At 40.7% G+C, this 19,782-nt stretch overlaps 1 protein-coding gene across 1 annotated transcript in view; it reads left to right on the top strand.

The window, feature by feature from the left end:
- LOC137624360 (galactoside alpha-(1,2)-fucosyltransferase 1-like) overlaps positions 1–16,435 on the top strand; it is a 111,977-nt gene extending 95,542 nt beyond the window's left edge. The window contains exon 5 of the mRNA XM_068355063.1: positions 15,709–16,435. Coding sequence (XP_068211164.1) covers positions 15,709–15,917 — 209 coding nt within the window. The 3' untranslated portion in view covers positions 15,918–16,435. The remainder of the gene's footprint in view (positions 1–15,708) is intronic.
- Positions 16,436–19,782: the final 3,347 nt, after the last annotated feature.

Raw genomic sequence — 19,782 nt, 5'->3', positions numbered from 1 at the left:
AGGTCATGCCCAACGGGGTCGCTGAACGAGGCAGAGCATCCTTCAGCAGTACAACGGGCCTTCTGTAAAAGAAAGGAGACATGAGTCTGGTGATGCTTGAAACTCTGATAAGGGATAAAAACCTATTATTTTAGAGTTCTGGCACTCACTGAATTACCTAAGCACCCATATTGCATTGACCAAACAACTAACTATTAACTTTAAGTTGATACTGCCCCATACCATTGTTGGCACTTTAAAATTCAATTGTCTGTATATTTGTAATGCACCCAATGTCTGTTAATGACATAAGGATAATAAGCTTAAAGTAATCCGCCGACCTCCAAGGGTCGGGGAAGCAGTGACATGCCCTTAAAATAAATACAAACACCAGCCTTAGCTAAAGGCAAGGCAAATATAAGTGTGAAGTGTATGGGCGACCTCCGGTGAAGCCGGAGCTCCGGTGAGGCCGGACCGTAATGAAATGTCCTGAATAAAGGAGCCTTAGCTAATTAGCTAAGGCAACTTTAAGTGTTAAGTGTTTGGGCGACCTCCGGTGACGCCGGAGGATAATGAGATGCCCTGAATAATTCAATTGTGGCTAATAATTCAATTGTGAAAGATAAAAAGCTAAGTCGTAGCTAAAGACTAAAGCTTAGATTATAGTAAAGCGTATTTACGATCTCCGGTGAGGCCGGAGGGAGAAGAAAGGTCCTGAATAAATATTGTGAATAACAACACAGTTGTAATAACAAAGGCTATTGTGGATATGGCCGTGGCCTGAGACCGAAGTAAGGGCCACCGGAGGGTCGTATCTAAACAATATGAAGCCCGTCCCATGTAGTAAACAATATAAATATAACAATAGAACGAAAGTTATTGAGAATCCCTCGTGGCGGAGTATAACTCAAGGCGGAGTGGAAAATGTTCATAACTACTCCCGAGCCGTAACGGGGAGAGGACGAAACACGGACCAAAATAACGCTAACAATTGAAAAGTCACGAAAAACAAATAACTCGTAAGTTATCATCCACCCAGAGGGGGAGAGGTGAGGGAGGGAGAACCCGCTGAACGCACAAAACGGAAAACGGGAAATCCGCTCCTCCACTGGAGCTAAGAAAGAAAACGAGAGAAAGGGGTAACTCGTGACTGCGAACAGAAAACGGGGACCCCAATCTCTCGCTCTCTTGGACACAAAAACAGGACTAAAAATCACAAAACACTATTATAAACGTATAAAATAAAAATGTACATCCATATAACACTACGATCGAAGAATAGCATCCGTTAAAACTTAAAATAAATAGCACAGTCGAGTGACGAACGCCTCGGGCGGTTACTAAACAAAAACAAAGCTAAATCGCTATCTCGATCGTAGGCTGGACTTACTAGCAAAAAGTACCATGAGCATAAATACACAAAAAAATAAAAATAAAAATAATAACGGTTCTAAAGGCATAAGGCCAGGGACTTAACCAAGAACCTAAGTGACAGAGTACTAAACGGGCAGATAAAGATGAATTCCCAAACAAGTGAACAAACAATGGCCGCCATGAAAGGCCAGACGGGAAATAATAAAACAGACTATACTGGATATAAAACACAAGCCCGGTACAATAAAATACTGTCAAAACAAACTATGGTACTTAACATTGGAATGTGTGAAGATGGAGCTTCGGACATGACAAAATAAATCCACGATAGATAAAAAAGACCGAGAGCACAACGAAACAATTCAACACTTTTGAATTCCAAAAAGAAGGATGTAACTAAATGGAAGACAACCTGTGAATAGTGGATTTCACGCGCCTTTGCTTTATACACGACACCCAAAAGGTGCTCGCGCGAGGGTTGTAACCTCAGCATTCCATGCTTTTATCTTTCTCTGGTATAATTGGAAGGTTTTTATCAGAAAAGGTATACAAGAAGGACTTTTCGCCCGGCGCCACAGGTTCAACCCAGAAAGTATAATTTTGAGATTTGGGCATTTCAAGTTTTTCTTTGTATTTTTACAAAGACAATATTAATAAATCATGAGTATTATGAATTTTATGTCCACTTTTGGATAATAATAAACCAAAACATAGTTATTTATCATAATTTAATCATAAATGAAGATCCCTTTGCTCAATACCTTGCTTCTTTAGGCCAGACAGTCGCTCTTTCATCATCTCTCTCCTTCACTAACTCCACTAATTTCGCAGATATTACCCTCTTCTGAACACTTATGTTAGCCAGATGGTGAAATTGCATTTCCCTCTTTGGCATGATTAAATTCTTGCCGAAACCAAGAAAAACAGACGTAAAAACGAGCGAATGTCCGAGGTCAAACTCAAATGTGTACTCTCTATGAGGTTTGTGCTACGACTGAAGGCCGAAGGGTGTAATTACCTGTAATACATCATCTTGTGACTCATGGAATCTATACAAATGCCATTGCTTACAATTTGTTTTATATTAAATGTAATAATTATCAAAATTTACGATAAGAGAAGAAATACTGCCTTTTCTTGTAAGGAACAATTTGTTTGGTTTATTGAGTTACCTTTACTAATTACCCTGTAACTATGAAAGTAAGAGGAATTTTCACAAAATATTTTGTATACACATTCCCCATTGCCATACGAGGCTCAGTGAATTTTTTCAGGATTTTGTGATTTTCTTCCTATACCCCCTTATATTGGGATACCAGCCAGGCCCCTTAACCTGCTGCACTAAGAAACTTTTAGGTCAATATCTTTGAACTGATTCAGCATACATGGCCCTGATTATACAAACCTAAAGGCAGATACTGTAGGGACTTGTCCAGTTTTCAAGCCAGAAGCTTTATTATACAGTGAACACAGGTCTTTTTATTATAAGATAAAAGAGGCTCCCAGAATTGAATTTCAAAATAAGGATCTCTATTATCATTATTATTATTATTCTTATTATTATTACTAGCTAAACTACAACCCCAGTTGGAAAAGCAGGATGCTATAAGCCCAAGGGCTCCAATAGGGAAAAATAACCAGGTGAGGATAGGAAATGAGGAAATAAATAAACTATATGAGCAGTAACAAACAATTAAAATAAAATATCTGAACAGTAAATATAATAAAACGAGATCTTTCATATTTAAACTATAATTGACTTTTTTGGGGTCAAGCCATGTCGTCCTGATGGAAGGTTCCTATTAGTAACTTCTTAAGGGATATTTGACTACAGTGATATTCCCAGAAAAATTACCTTTAGGTCTCCAGAATTCTAACTCCTGGCACGAATATCCTTAAAATTTCTCTTAAGGATATCGCATAATCAGAGGACGTATATCTTGATACGACACATAGCAATCTTAACCCCGAATAGCGTTTTCGCCTCGAGGGGGAAGAGTGGCAAAAATAGAAGGGGAGTCGTTATCAAGGTTACCCTTTCTCCCATACTATTATTGAGTATCTAGATGGCGCCATATCCAAGATGGCAGTTATTCCTATTTTTTTAGCGAATTCGCACGGTGGTGTTCCCTGTTGATCTAACTTTTTGATCGATTTTGTGAGGAATTATTATGCAATCTCCAGCTTCTTTCGCCTCTGGAAAGTTGAGTATTGATTCTTTAGAGTGTATAATTTTTAGCTCCTACTTCAAAGTGAAATTAGAGTAGATTATTTATGTTAAGGAGCTAGGTCTGTCACCGGAGGCGCCATGGGCGCTATCGTTCGTTATGCATGTGTTATTTAGTTAGCAGAACGATTCCCGGTTGTAATAGCATTAATAAATTATGAAAGCTATTTAGGCACAATTATACTAGTAAAGATTTTTATTTTATGCATAATTTCCTCTTCCTTTTGACGATCGTATACGTTAGAGTTTTGGCAATTTAGGTAACCGAGATCTCACCTTGCTTAGGCTACCTAGCCTAGGCAATGTAGTATACTTTCAGACATTATCCCCGGTTACCCTCGTGTATCGTCTTATTGATTCAATGGGAGATAGTACATCTCCTAGAATTATATAACTCGATACTTGTCTCCTGTGGAGATTTAAGGGTAATCCCTCCTTCCCTCTGAGTGCCGCCGTAGGTGGCCACCCTTTCTGGTCTTGCCATAGAGTAGTTCACTCCGGCTTGACTAGGCTAGGATTTTTCTGTCTCCCACCTTTGCCGGCGAGAGCCCGGCTTTGGTTTTCGACAGAATCTCAGAGTATTCAGTCTTTCTGCCGGCGGCACAGCTACAGGGTGAGTAGTCACTCCCCTGCCGGCTTAGCTGCCGGCATAAGCCTCCCTAGGCTGCACCTGAAGTGGTGGCATGATACCGCCACCTTCTCCCCTGCGGTCTAGAGGACTAGTCCTGTGTTGGCAGACCCTAGGCTGAAGAATAGACATTCTTCTGCCGCCTAGGATGGCGCCGACACTGAAATTATGTTTCTCCTGTGTTGAGAGACGCCTCTTAACACCATTTCGGCAGACGCTAAGCTGAAGATTAGATATTCTTCTGCCGCCTAGGATGGCGCCGATATTGAAACAGAGTTTCTTCCTTGTGTGGTAGTGGCTTCCACACTTTATACAGGACCCTTTTCCCTGCCCCTCTGTCCTTTAACGATGACTTAGACATCGCATTCCTTGTGGCCGTCGTCCTGCAATCTCACCGCTTGCCGGTGGGTTGCGGGGCCAGCCGGGCTCCTACATAAGCAGCTGTTTAGCCACTCAGTCTTTCCCTTACAAACATAAGGATCCGGGAAGGTTGTGCCGGCTATGGCGGCTGCTGGTGGGAGACCCCTCTGCCGCTGAAGGTTCTTCAGTCCTCCCTTGGACTACCATCCAGTCCTGTAACCAGCAATGCCTGCAATGGTCTTTGCAGCTGGATGGAAGCCTGAATGATGCATTCTCCCCTTCCATTTGAACCTTCTTGCTGGAGGAAGGTAGTAAGTTTATATATTTACATCCTTATTTAGTGTAAATATACATTGTAATAAGGCAGTCCTTCACTCCATGCTTTCTCTCTTTCTATCAGCTAGTGCCGCCAGGTACTAACTCAACCGGCAGCATGCCGGCCGGGCCGGTGCCGTCAGGTACTTACTCAGTCAGCGGCATGCCGACTGTACCAGTGCCGCCGGGTACTAACCAGCCGGCTATATGCCGGCTGGACTGTGCCGCCAGGGACTAGCTCTGCCGGCAATATGCCGGCTGAACTACAGTATATGATTATACAGTAGCCAGTATATTTGCAGTACAGTATATACTGCAGATAGAAAACTATTGTATATATTATACAGTAGTTATTTTCCAACATACCTTGTGTATCCTTGCCCGGTCTTTTGCTGAGACCAATCCTATATTGAAAGAAAAGAATTCCTTCAATACTCTGATTAGAAAGTTTACAACTTACCCTACAATATTAAATATTTTAGAAGGATCAGTGGTAGTACACTTCTCTATCCCTAAAGGTTAGAACCCTTCTCTTTGAGTTTCCCTGATCAGGAAACTCTATAGTCTTAATATTGGAAGGGAAGGTCACAGCAATTGGCCGGGCGGGATACATAAGTACAGTATGTGTCTTTTCTATTTTCTAGTCCAGTCGGCAACATGCCGGCAGGACTGTGCCGCCAGGTGCTAGCCATGCTGGCAACTAACTGGCTGAACTATAGCATATGATTATACAGTAGCCAGTATATTTGCAATATAGTATATACTGCAAACAGAAAACTATAGTATTATTATACAGTAGTTAATTTCTAACATACCAAGTGTACCCTTGTACAGCCTTTTGCTGAGACCGAACCTATATTGAAAGAATAGAATTCCTTCAATACTCTGATTGGAAATCAGTTAATACTTACCCCACAATATTAAATATTTAGAAGGGTCAGTGGCAGAGTACACTTTTCTATCCCTAGGGGTTAGAACCCTTCTCTTTTGAGTTGCCCTGATAGAGCAAACTCTTTATCTTTAATATTGGGGGAGGATACAGCAATTGGCTGGGAGGGATACACGAGTATTTGTCTTTCCCTATTTCTTTCTAACTAACTATCCTAAGCTATAATAATTAAAATATGATTAATTGCATATCTGTTTATCATGTGACATAAACAATCGTATACTCATTTTATTTTCCTTTCTTTACAGGAGGAACCCCAGATGAAATGTGATGCAATCTTAGGAGTAAGTACTTCTACGGTCATAAAGCATGCAGGTCTCATACCCCCTGCACCATTATTACCGAATCCCTGCAATATTGGGACCCCCAAGTCTGCAATAACTGCCGGACCTTGGTGACCGAAGGTTTTGACGACCCCAAGTCAATGGAGTATAGGGATGCGGCACGTAAAAAGCTACGCAAGTGGGTAAGAGGGTTCCAGAACTCTCCAGGACCATACCTACCTAACGATAGGATGCGTAGCCTACTGCTCCCGAAAGTGGGTAGTAAAATGGTTGTGCCCCAAGCACCACTTGCACCTCCCTGCGTCCAGATTGCCATCGAAACGGATGTCGGGGAGGCGTTGCAGAGTATGGACATCCACCAGAAGGTAAGGATGTCGGAAGTGTCTATGGACACTGAAAAGGATCTATTGGAAGATCATCCCGAGGAAGATTACTCTACCTCTGGAAGAAGATGATGATGTCGTGTCAGAATTCCTTCCATCTGTGCCGGCCCTGGAGCCGTTACCCTCGACGTCTTCACCTTCTACCCCTCCATTGGACAACATGAGCTAGGCGATGGCCCATCTTACGGGTTTAATGGAGAACATTCGCAAATGAGGCGAAACAAGGGAAGCAAAATTCAAGAGAGAGCTTCATGAAGCTCCACTTATCGCCTCCCGAGGGTCATTCAAGCGACCCAGAGGCCAAGACCTCCCAACCAGCTCCAAAACCAATCCCTGGAGGTATGCGGAGCTTATGCCGATTTCGAACGGCAAAATCTACATCTCAGAGAAGATGGGAGCTGTCTCCTTAGACGACATCCAGTTTTGGCCAAGCTTTAATGCTTTCGCTGATTGCTTCATTCGACTGAAGCATGAACCAATGTCAAAAGAGGAGACAGAACCGGAGGTGGTCATGGTTTTCGACCATGATAAGGCACAGGCTCTCTTGACAAATAGCCTGAGGAAGGCGGGCTATTCGATGTCGAAAGTGTTCGCCTTGAGCAAGAAACACCCAACCTTTCTTGCTCCTGCTTCATTAGCATTCCCCTTTACGTGGAAGGCATTTAAATCTGTTGCCAAGGCAGTGGAGGCAGACAAACCATGCCCTACACTTGAGGAGTGCAGGCCTGTCGCTAGCCTTGCCCATACAGGAGAAGGAATGGGAGGAAGTCCACCTAATCTTCTCAGTAGGGAAACTGGACGCGGACATCGCTGGACGTCAGTTTAGCGAGAATCCCCCTAAACTCTCTGATTTTCTCTTGTGCAAGGAACAAGAGACAAAGGAGAGACTTGCGGCCTCTTTATCCCTACAAAACTGCATAGAGATATTTGCAGACCAACGAAGTACCCCAGCATGCTCAGGGTCTTGGCCAAAATGCATATGGCCACTTTAGTAAAAGACCTGTACGCTTTCATGAAGGCTAGGAGAGCCTAGAGATTTCGTGTTTGCTGCTGCAACAGTGAAACATGAACCCAGGAAGCTGATATCTTCAAACATCTGGGGTAAAGACCTCTTTCCGAACGAAGTAGTCAGAGAGGTAGTCGAGAAAGCCATCACGGAGAATAGGAACCTTCTTCAGAAGTGTGGCATTTCGTCAAAGAGGAAGTCTTCCCCCGACATGGGTCCCCAACCTAAAAGGAAGACAAAGAAGTCTAGACTTTTCTCTCGGCCTGCTCAACAACATCCACAGTTACTATGACCGCGGTGCCCCAGGTAGGTGGTCGAAGAGGTAAACCCTCAGATCAATCGAAGCAAGGAGACGCTTCCGGTAGGAGGGAGGCTCCAACAATTTCAGGATCATTAGACCTTTGATCCTTGGGCCCACGGCCTAATCAAATTCCAGGGAAGGCTGTTTTGTGTTCCCAAGAAGGACTCAAGAAGACTCAGTCATTCTGGACTTGTCGCCACTCAACAAGCACATAAGAAACAGCAAGTTCAGGATGTTAATCCTTCTACACATAAGGACCCTATTATAAAAAGGGGTGTTCACAGTCTCGATAGACCTGACAGATGCCTATTGGCACCTTCTAGTCAGTCGCCCCCTCTCCTCCTACCTAGGATTCGAGTTACAGAAGATAAAGTATGTTCTAAGAGCCATACTCTTCGGACTAAGCTTAGTCCCAAGTATCTTCATGAAACTGGCAGATGCAGTCGTGTAACTGTTCAGGTACCAGAGAACCTGGACGACGGGCTGGTGCGGGCAGCATCCGAAACGGCTGGTCTGCAAGCATCCAAAGAAGTAACCAAGTTCCTGGAACATCTGGGATGCAAAATCAACTTCAAAAAGTCTCGACTATCTCCAGCTCAAGGGTTTCAATGACCGGAAAATCATTGAGACCTGAGGTCACATTGTCCCTCCATTCTCTCAAGGGAGAGGAAGGAAATTGCAGGGTCTGTCAAGAGACTAATGTAATCTGAAGGGAATTTAAGACGCCAACAGGAAAGAGTATTAGGCTCTCTCCAGTTCGCAGTAGTAACAGACCCAGTGCTAAGAGCACAGCTGAAAGATGTGTCAGGAGTCTGGAGAAGAAACGCATCAAACGCTCGAAGAGATCTAAAATAACCGATATCGGCCTTATTTCAATCACTTCTCAACCCTTGGTTGAAGACCAAGAGCCTAGGGAGGACCGTGCCCTTGCAACCACCTCTGCCGTCGAGGACCATCCACATGGATGCCTCGATGGAAGAATGGGGAGTTCACTCCCATCACAGGAAAGTACAAGGGACTTGGTCATCTCTGTTCAAGGCCTTCCTAATCAACATTTTGAAAGCCATGGCAGTCCTTCTCATGTTGGGGAAACTCTCCCCTCGCAAACCAGCCCTCATCAGGCTGATCTTGGACAGCAAAGTGATAGTGAGACGTCTGAACCGACAAGGCTGGAGATCGTCCCATATAATCCATGTGATATTAGCCATCCTTTGTCTAGAGAGATGGCAGCTATCAGCAGTTCACTTACAAAAGGATCCGCAATGTGACAGCGGATGCTCTACTCAGGCTCAAGCCCATAGAGTCAGAATGGTCCACAGACTTAGACTCATTCTCCTCCATCTTGGAACAAGTCCCGGAACTGCAAATTGACCTCTTCGTGATGAGCGTCATCAAGAAACTACCTCTATACGTAGCCCCATACGAGGACCCTCTAGATGAGATAATGGACGCCATGTCCCTAGTTTGGAACAAAAGGACCGAAATTCCCTGTCCCTTCCATCCAATCTCCTGCAGAAGGCCCTCAACATGCTGAGATCCTTCCAAGGAATGGCAGATATAGTGGCTCCCAAGTGACCCAAGAGCAATTGGTTCCCTCTACCGATGGAACTGAGGTTGAGGCTGGTCCTTGTACTGAACCCAGCTCTATCTCAACGGGTTCTGAAGTCGACTGTCTTCCCTTCATCACAGAGACCACAAAACCTTCATTTCATGATTTTCTCGCCCTAGCGGTTAAGAAAAGATTTGGGATCTCAAAAGGCAGTATAGACTTCCTAATAGAATACAAGTCTAAGTCAACTAGAAGACAATATGAATCGTCTTGGAAAAAGTGGGTTGCTTTTGTTAGAGCAAAAGGACCAAAAGAAATTTCTATAGACTTCTGTCTGTCCTTCTTTATACACCTCCATAATCAAGGTCTGGCTGCCAACACGATAACTACGTGCAAGTCAGCCCTGACTAGACCTGTGCTACACGCCTTTCAAGTAGATCTGACGAACGAAATCTTTAACAAGATCCTGAAGGCATGCGCTAGACTTAGGCCTGCAGCTCCTCCGAAACCCATTTAATGGTCTTTGGACAAGGTCCTACATTATGCTTCATCTGTGAACAATGAAGATTGTTCTCTTAAGGATCTAACCTAGAAGGTTATTTTTCTGTTCGCTATAGCCTCAGGGGCTAGAGTTAGTGAAATAGTAGCCCTATCAAGAAATGAGGGCCATATTCAGTTCACAGAAGTGGGAGAACTGAATCTCTTTCCTGAGCCAGCTTTTCTCGCCAAGAACGAGCTACCCACTAAAAGATGGGGTCCCTAGAGAATCTGCCCTCTGAAGGAAGATGTCTCTCTATGTCCAGTAGAGTGTCTAAAGGTTTATCTTCGTAGAACTTCAGACTTCAAGGGTGGACAGCTCTTCAAAGGAGAAACTTCAGGATCAAACTTATCCCTAAAACAACTGAGGGCGAAGCTCACCTATTTCATTCACAGAGCGGATCCTGACAGTACACCCGCAGGTCATGATCCGAGAAAAATTGCTTCATCACTGAACTTTTTTCAGTATATGAGCCTTGAGCGTCTTTGCTCATATACTGGATGGAAATCATCCAGAGTGTTCTACAAACACTATACAAAGCAAGTTCACGAACTGAAGCATTATGTTGTGGCGGCAGGTAGTGTATTAAAACCTGTCGTCTAGTGCTGCGATGAACAGTTAATTGATTGGGACTATCAATTAGGGTGAAAAGGTATTGACACTTCCAGTGCGATACCTTTTAAGTGGGTGTCACTATGGTGACACTGAGACTGTTCAAAATCTCAGATGTGGAATTACACAGATAACACTTGCGTCGTGTGTGCATAGTACACAGTGTTGATAGAATACAACATTTACAGAAATTATATTGGGAAAATTTATCAAAATTTTCTATTTCAGTGGCACTCATCATTTCTTCCCTTTCAGGGAGGATTATATTTTCTGTATACGTTGCACGTATAATTCCCTTAACATGTTACATTCGTTACACTCATTCCATTTGGTCATTTATTAGAAATAAATGCCTATTAGAGTGTAATTGCGTCCTATTTCGCCCTGCAATTAGCAGATTAAAAATACCAGAGTTCTCTTACTTATTTAAGTAAACCTCATATTATTGTATGCTTACAAACAATGGATATAGTTGACACTTAATTGTTCCGACAATATATACAAACCATGAGACCCTTTGTATATCTAGTGGATACTTATGTTTGTTCATACAATACAGTGATACCTCGGTAGTCGAACGACTCTATACTCGAACAATTCGGAGTTCGACCAAAATTTTCGAGAAATTTTTGCTGCGGTGCTCGACCAAAAATTCGGTACTCGACCAGCCGAACACGTGACGACCGCATGGGCTTTGTGATGATCGCGCCATCTCGGCCACTCTCGCTTGTTCGGGAAGCATCAGTTCTCTCGAGAGCGTCACTCAGACAACGCGCGATCAGCATTCGTTGTGATTTAGTGATTTTCAGTGCTTTTAATTGCTTTTTTAGCTTTCATAATGAGTCCCAAGAAAGTAATGAGTGTTAAGGGGAAGGAGAAGAGGAAAACAGTGCGAACAACGATCGAGTTGAAGAAGGAAATTATAGCGAAATATGAGAATGGTGTACGAGTGTCCGATTTAGCGGTAGAATACGGAATGGCGAAGTCGACCATTTCTACGTTTTTAAAGCATAAAGAAATGATTAAGAAGGCGAATGTTGCAACGGGAGTTACGGCGGTAACTAAGCAAAGGCCACAAGTGATTGAGGAGATGGAAAAGTTGCTTTTAATATTTATTAAAGAAAAACAGTTGGCCGGGGAAAGTGTTAGTGAAGCGTTCATTTGTGAAAAAGCGTTGCATATCTATGAAGAATTAGTGAAGAAAAGTCCGAGTACCAGTGAAAGTGATTCATTTACATTTAAAGCGAGCAGGGGTTGGTTTGAAAAGTTTCGTAATAGAACAGGTATTCATCGTGTTACTAGGCATGGGGAGGCAGCTAGTTCGGATCAAATTGCAGCCGATAAATACGTGGGGGAATTCGATCGGTACATAAATGAACAAAATTTGATCGCACAACAAGTCTTTAATTGTGATGAGACTGGGTTATTTTGGAAGAAAATGCCAGCCAATACGTACATTACCAAGGACGAGACGAAGATGCCAGGTCACAAGCCAATGAAAGATAGGCTAACATTGTTGCTGTGTGCAAATGCAAGTGGCGATTGCAAGATCAAACCCTTGTTAGTGTACCACTCGGACAACCCCCGGGTGTTCAAACGAAATAATATTTGTAAAAGTGCACTACCAGTTATGTGGCGCTCGAACACTAAATCTTGGGTCACAAGACAATTCTTTACTGAGTGGATAAACGAAGTGTTTGCCCCCCAGGTTAAGGCTTACCTCATTGAAAAGAGCTTGCCAATGAAATGTCTTCTGGTTATGGACAATGCTCCTGCACATCCTCCAGGTCTCGAGGATGACTTGAAAGAAGAATACAGCTTTATCAAAATCAAATTCTTGCCCCCCAATACTACTCCCATACTCCAGCCCATGGACCAACAGGTCATTTCAAACTTCAAAAAACTCTATACCAAGGCCCTTTTCAGAAAGTGTTTTGAAGTGACCAGTGACACGAAGTTGACCCTAAAGGAATTCTGGAAGGAACACTTCAGCATCCTCAACTCTGTTAACATGATTGACCAAGCTTGGCGAGGTGTGACCTATAGGACATTGAACTCTGCCTGGCGTAAGCTGTGGCCATCATGTGTCACAGAGAGGGAGTTTGAAGGTTTCCAACCAGAGGCGGGTCCAAGCACTGCTACCCCTGTAATTTCTGATGACACTGATGTCGTTGAGGAAATTGTTGTCATGGGCAGGAGTTTGGGGCTTGAGGTCGACAAGGATGATATTGATGAGCTTGTAGAAAGCCATTCTACCGAGTTGACTGTGGAGGAATTGTTGCACCTGCAACAACAACAGCAGCAGGATCTGATTGTGGAGCAGGAATCTTCAGAAGAGGATGAGGTAAGGGAGGATGTTCCAAGTTCTCTCATCAATGAAATTTGTTCCAAGTGGGCAGATGTGCAGGCTTTTGCTGAAAAATACCACCCAGAAATTGCAGTAGCAAACCGGGCAGTGCATATGTTTAATGATAGTGTCATGTATCATTTTCGAAGAATACTGCAGAGGAGGAAGAAACAATTAACAATAGACCAGTTTTTCACAAAAGAAAAGAAAGCTGCTACATCAAAGCCTGTTTCTCCTCCAAAGAAGAGACAAAGAAGAGAAGAAACCCCTGAAATAGATCTGCCCACCCTTTCATTGGAGAGAGAAACAACTCCTGAAGGAGAACTACCCCGCCACATCATGGAAGGGGACTCTCCTTCCAAGCAGTAACCTCCCCCTTCCATCCTCTCCACATCCATCCCTGTATGCCATCGAACCGCTGCTCAAAGGTATGTTCACTACAGTACAGAAAATGGTTTAAAATTGTTTTATTTTAGTACAGTAAATGGTTTAAAATTGTTTTATAGGATTTTCTGACCAATTTCATACACATTTAGATAATTATTGTTGTTTAGGTACACGTTTTATTAATATTTTGGGCCTGTTCGAGTGCTTGGGAACGGAATAGAATATATACCATTATTTCTTATGGGGAAAAAAAATTCGGTACTCGAACAAATCGGAGGTCGAACACGGATCTCGAACGGATTATGGTCGAGTACCGAGGTATCACTGTATATGCTAACCTTGAGGCCCCTTTTCTACCGTCGAGTATGACTCGTCCCTGCAGGGGACAGGAAGCACTAATATTGTCTATGATTAGTGTTAATGACGGATAATGGTAACGTCATTTGTCTCAATGGTCCGGATGACCATAAAAAAATTGTCCCAAGGTTAAGGCACCTATGAAAATCCACAGATACAGTACTTTCTAGTAATTCTCTGGTAAGCTACCATCAGGACGACATGGCTTGAGCCCAAAAAACGGATTTTGAGCGAAGCAAAAAAATCTATTTTTGGGTGAGATAGCCATGTCGTCCTAATGGACCCGTCCTCCTTTTCTACAGAAAAGGCCTTGGCAGGATCCCTCCCGAAACTACTATATCTATAGCACCATGCTCAATGCTACAAGGAATAACCGCCATCATGGATATGGCGCCATCTAGATACTGTACTCAATAGTAGTATGGGAGAAAGGTTAAGCTTGATAACGGCTCCCCTTCTATTTTTGCCACTCTTCCCCCTCAAGGCAAAAATGCTATTCGGGGTGAAGATTGCTATGTGTCGTATCAAGATATACATCCTCTGATTATGCGATATCCTTAAGAGAATTTTTAAGGATATTCGCGCCAGGAGTTAGAATTCTGGAGACCTAAAGGTAATTTCTCTGGGAATATCGCTGTAGTCAAATATCCTTTAGGAAGCTACTAATAGGAGCCTTCCATCAGGACATGCTATCTCACACAAAATTAGATTTTTCACTTCGCTCAAAATCCGTTATATCAGCCTTCAACATAAAAACATTTACTGAAAATTCGAACTTTTGAAGTAACACTACCCGATTAGGAAGATCATTCCACAACTTCGTCACAGCTGGAATAAAACTCCTAGAATACTGTATAGTATTGAGCCTCATGATGGAGAAAGATTGGCAAATAAGTTTAACTGCATACCTAGCATTACGAGCCGGATGGTACTGCCCAGGAAAATCTGTATGTCAAGGATGGTCAGAATTATGAAAAATCTTATGCAACATGCATAACGAACTAATTGAACAACGGCGCCAGAGACTAATATCTAGACCAGGAATACGAAATTCAACAGACTGTAAGATGAGAATCAGCAGCTGAAGACCAGAAAGGAGAACAATACTCGAAACGAGGTAAAATGAAAGAATTAAAACACTTCTTCAGAATAGATTGATCACCAAAATCTTACAAGACTTGCTCAAAAAGCCAATTTCCTTATGCAATTGAAGAAGACACAGACTGAATGTGTTTCTCAAAAGTAAACTTGCTGTCGAGAATCACACCTAAAATTCTAAGTCATACAAAGTTAAGAAACATTATCAATTTTGAGATCCAGATGTTGAGGAACAACTGTCGACCTACTTACATTCATACATTGAGCTTTTTTAGGATTCAACTTATGTCCCATAATTTGCACCATGCACTAATTTTAGCTAGATCTCTGTTAAGGAATTCAGCAACCACAGATCTACATTCAGGATATGTAACTGGTGCAAAGAGAGTAGCATCATCTGCATATGAAACAATCTTGTTTTCTAGGCTAAATCGCATGTCATGTGTACATGGTATGAAAAGTAATGGGCCAAGAACACTACCCTGAGGAACACCAGATATCACAATCCTATTCTCACTATCGTGCCCATATTTTTTCCGATTATATCAAATTTATGCTATTATTTATCCAGATAGTTGTCCACTTGCACTCATGTCGGAATGTTTTCACCTCAAAGGTAAACAGAGCTTGTGTAAAGTTAATTTCATCAATAAAGGTTTATGATATTTTGAAAAATTAACCAATAAGAACTGATTATGAATTTTAAAGTTTTCTTTTTTAGAAAAGTTATAACTGGTAGAACACAAATGAATCAATAACTTAGTCCTCATAACCACCAACTTTTAAGTAAATAGATACCTAATTTGGAATAATTACTGGAGGAAACTAGTTATGGAAGTGTGATTACTGCATAAATAAGAAGTTGACATAAGGATAAACTTACCTGTAAAACTTATTCCATTAACATTAATGATGTTTAAAAGGTTCTGCCAATTAATTGCTGTAGACCATATGTGGATTCTTATAGTGACTAAAATTCTTTTATGATCTTGATTATTTCCTTAAATATTTTAGGATCAAGAAAGGACCCAATAATAGACATGGCTGCTCTATCGTTAGGTGATCACCACATCATCAGCTACGGTACTTTCAGTTTTATGGGAGCAATACTGGGTCACGGTACCATCGTTCATCCTGTTAATGACAACACACTGTATGATCACTACGCATGTGCTGATGATTCCATCTTCCAACCTATTTCACGAGATGCAATTGTTTCATGATATATGAGACTTCCATATTCTTTTTTTCATGGTATTTAATAAGTAAAAATAAATTCTAGTAATGTAAATTCAAGTGTCATAAGTAGTATAAAATAACTGAAAATATTTCTAGGAAACATTTTAATCTTTTGTTATTACAATATCTATTTAAAAGCTTCCTTCCATATTATCCTGGTTTGAAATTAATGCATAGCAACTACACATAATATTAGTTAGATTATTAATACAGTACATCAACAGTATAAGACTATATAAGTTGATTGGAATTCAAATACTGTAAATCTATCAGTCAGGAATTTCAAATAAAAGCACTGCCTTCTCTCTTGAATGGAAATTTCATAACTGATTATTTCATAATAAATACTGTAATCTAAATTGGAGTAAATAGCTGTTCACTAAATGTATTCCAGAGTGAGGAAAAATAATTCTATGTTTCTAGTTATAAGATTATGCAATAAAATATACTAAAATAAAACCTATCAACAGATCTTTGTAAATTAATATATCATACCTATCTAAGTGTGTTGTAAATAAAGAGATGTATCTTTAATGCCATGCATTTTCAAATTTTATGAAAAATATTTTCTTTCACATATAATATACAATATTCAACTGCTGTTGCTTCTTTTATTTAAATGCTTAAATATACTTACTCTCAGAAATAAGCATTGTCATCAATATTTAATGAAACAAAGTAACCTTTGTTAAAATGGAATTTTGATAATAAAATTTGTTACTGCATTTCTATAATCACCTGATGTTTATTGTGCTTATTCTCTAGTTACTTAGTTTATTAATATTTATCCATAAAATTTGAAAAATATAATTTTCTTCCCTTTTAATGACACATGCTTTTGGTAAAGTAATAAGAAACTCTACGGTTTATGCCAAGAAGAGAAATGCCAGGGCCTCATTGTTATTTTAGTTTTGAAGTCAAACTATTCCCTATCCTATTAACAATGCAAGTAAGTGAGGAGGAAGGTTGGTATGCATATATATAATTAACCTTCTGTTTATTTCTGTGAACTTCCACCAATGTTTATATTGCTAACTCCTGATGGTCTCTCTTAAGGATATTTGAAATATAGTATTTAAAAAATAAGAAAATTACACATTAACTGAATTGAAAAAAGTTAAGGGCTATAAGAACTAAAACCCATCAATCTCAATAAGAAACTAGGATTCTTCAGGATAATATTCAGTGAATACCAACATTGTATGCAACTGAACTGCTTCTAAAACTATTTCCAAAGGAAGATATCTGAAAAAATTAAGAGACGTAGATTTAAAGGTCACGCACAAATGAAGAGGTAACGGACAGGGCAATGCCCTAGACACTTACCATATACTACATAGGATCAGCACCCATGGACCCTCTCCATAAATGTAGGAATCTGGAGAACCAGTCAATGGCTGCTGGTGACTCAGCAGGTAGGCCTATAGGCTCCCCTAAACCCTCCTTCCTAGCTCACAAGGATGGTGAGGTTGTAGAAAATACTAGAAACTATTGAGCTCGAGTGGATCTCAAATTCCAGTTAAACACATTGTCAGGTAGGTACTTTTCCCATAGGTTACCAAATCCTAATATTCTGAACCTTAATCTTCAAGGCATTTATAAGATTTGCATCCATTTTTTAGTTTCTATGATCAAACTTTCAACTACAAAAGACATTGCATTTTGGACAGAGCACGATTTGAAATTCTAGTCCCAACATAGCAAATAAGGGAAACTACCTCTAATGTCCATTATTTGTCCTAAAATACTAAACTCTCACCAAAGAATCTATATCCTAATGAAATGCTTACAACCATTTACATAGAAGGGAAGTGAAAAAGTTGCGGTAGACTCCGAGTACTGTACAGTATTTAAATATTTTTTTACTCCGAAGGAAGGCGAAAAGAGACAAAATCGTCTTTTGCTCCTAAGCTTACCCTAGAGGATAGTACTTGCACTCTATTATTCATTTATGATGCCAATGCAAATAAAGAAAGCACTTTAGCTTTGAAATATACATTTTCAAAAAAGTATTTTGTATTTTTCCTAGCCACACAAATCTGTCTTTTAATTAAGGAGAATACTTCAGGACTGAGAAGGGTGGTTGAGGAGGGAAGTTTGATTAAAGGACTCAGGTTTGCACTGCTAGGAAAAATACCACCCTGTTCGTAATACCAGGTATGCAGTTAATTTTAATAGTCAGCTATGACCAAGTTGTGGAATGATCTTCCTAATCATGTAGTTGAATTGATAAAACTTCAAAAGTTCAAACTTACAGTTTTCATGTTGAACAGACTGATATAAATCTATTTTTATAATTTATATATGATAGATCTGTTTTAATGTTGTTGCTGTTCATAAAATATTTCATCTTAATTGTTTATTACTTTACTTATAGTTTAATAATTTCCTTATTTCCTTTCCTCACAGGGCTATTTTTCCCTGTTGGAGCACTTGGGCTTATAGCATATAGCATCCTGCTTTTCCAACTAGGGTTGTAGCTTAGTTAATAATAATAATAATAATAATAATAATAATAATAATAATAATAATAATAATAACAATAATAATAATAATAAAGGGATTTTGACGTAGGAAAAATCTATTTCTGGGCGAAGGACCTGTGCCGCCCAGTGAATAAGCTCCATTTAGCACTTATTCTTAGGTAATTTACTGCTAAATATACCAGAGAAAAAATGTAAAGGAGTGCTAGGTTAACTAGCTCGCTCACCTATTGGTGTCGGTATAAAATTGGGCGTATATTCCAGAGGTCCCGCACTATTTAGATTAATCCACGACAGAAAACCCCAATAGAGGAGAGCCGTTCAACCTCACTCGGTACTACTAACAATGCATCCGCTCAGAACCCAACTCCTTAGCACCCAAAGTTTGGGGACTCCAAGGGAGAGGAGCTGGGAGGGTTCACTGGGCGGCACAAGTCCTTCGCCCAGAAATAGATTTTTCCTACGTCAAAATCCCTTTTCTGGGCTCGAACCTGTGCCGCCCAGTGAATCTATACAAGAGAAAAATGTCACCAAACTTGCAAAATAAAGGAAAAAACATAAGCGTAAGGGAAATACAGGATGCTTTAATCAGAGATGAGTACCAAAAAACAATTATAAGGGTATCTTAAATATGAACATAAATCCAATAAGGTAGGTATAATAATGCCGTGAGTGATAATATATACAGATACTCAGGAGCATAAAATTTACAAATATAATAACAGTATTCAGGTGCGAGACCAACGAATACAATAGGGTATAAATGAGGCAGGTAAGAGGGAGAGATAAAGAGTCAAGGCATTAACCTGTGAGTAACTTGGGAGTAACTACGCTCCCTGCGGCTACTGTAGAAAATTTTAGGGCTTCCAAATGTTTAAGGTAGTGTTTCTTGAACACTGACGGTGATTTCCACCCTGTATACCTGGAAAGGTCTGTAAAATTCATGTGGTGAAAGAAGTTCACCGAGGTGGCAACCGCCCTGATATCATGTGCAAGAGGAAAAGAGTCAGGGTTAGCTTGTTTAATAAAATACAAAATTTGTTGCCTGATCCCTTTAATAGTAATGGTACCGCCTTGTTCTCTAACGAATAGAGGCCCCGAGGAGTTAGAGGAGGTCCGGGATAAATAAGACCTAAGAGTAGTGACAGGGCACAGCGACGGATCTTGCGTGAGGGGAACAATTTTCCAGGAGGTCCATCTGTTTTGAGGGTCTTCATTCTTAGCCAAAAAGAATTTGTTAGGAGAAAGAAGGACCTCTCCTGAAGGCAGAAAGTCAATATGACCCGGGTCTCTCGACAAGGCTGCCAATTCAGAAATTCTTGCCCCGGAAGCCAAGCTCACCAGGAAAAGTGTTTTCCTGAGAAGG

Source organism: Palaemon carinicauda, chromosome 31, assembly GCF_036898095.1.
Source record: "Palaemon carinicauda isolate YSFRI2023 chromosome 31, ASM3689809v2, whole genome shotgun sequence".
In the NCBI taxonomy this organism is placed as follows: domain Eukaryota; kingdom Metazoa; phylum Arthropoda; class Malacostraca; order Decapoda; family Palaemonidae; genus Palaemon; species Palaemon carinicauda.
The sequence above is the reverse complement of the archived record's forward strand: the minus strand, read 5'-3'. Positions and strand labels throughout refer to the sequence as shown.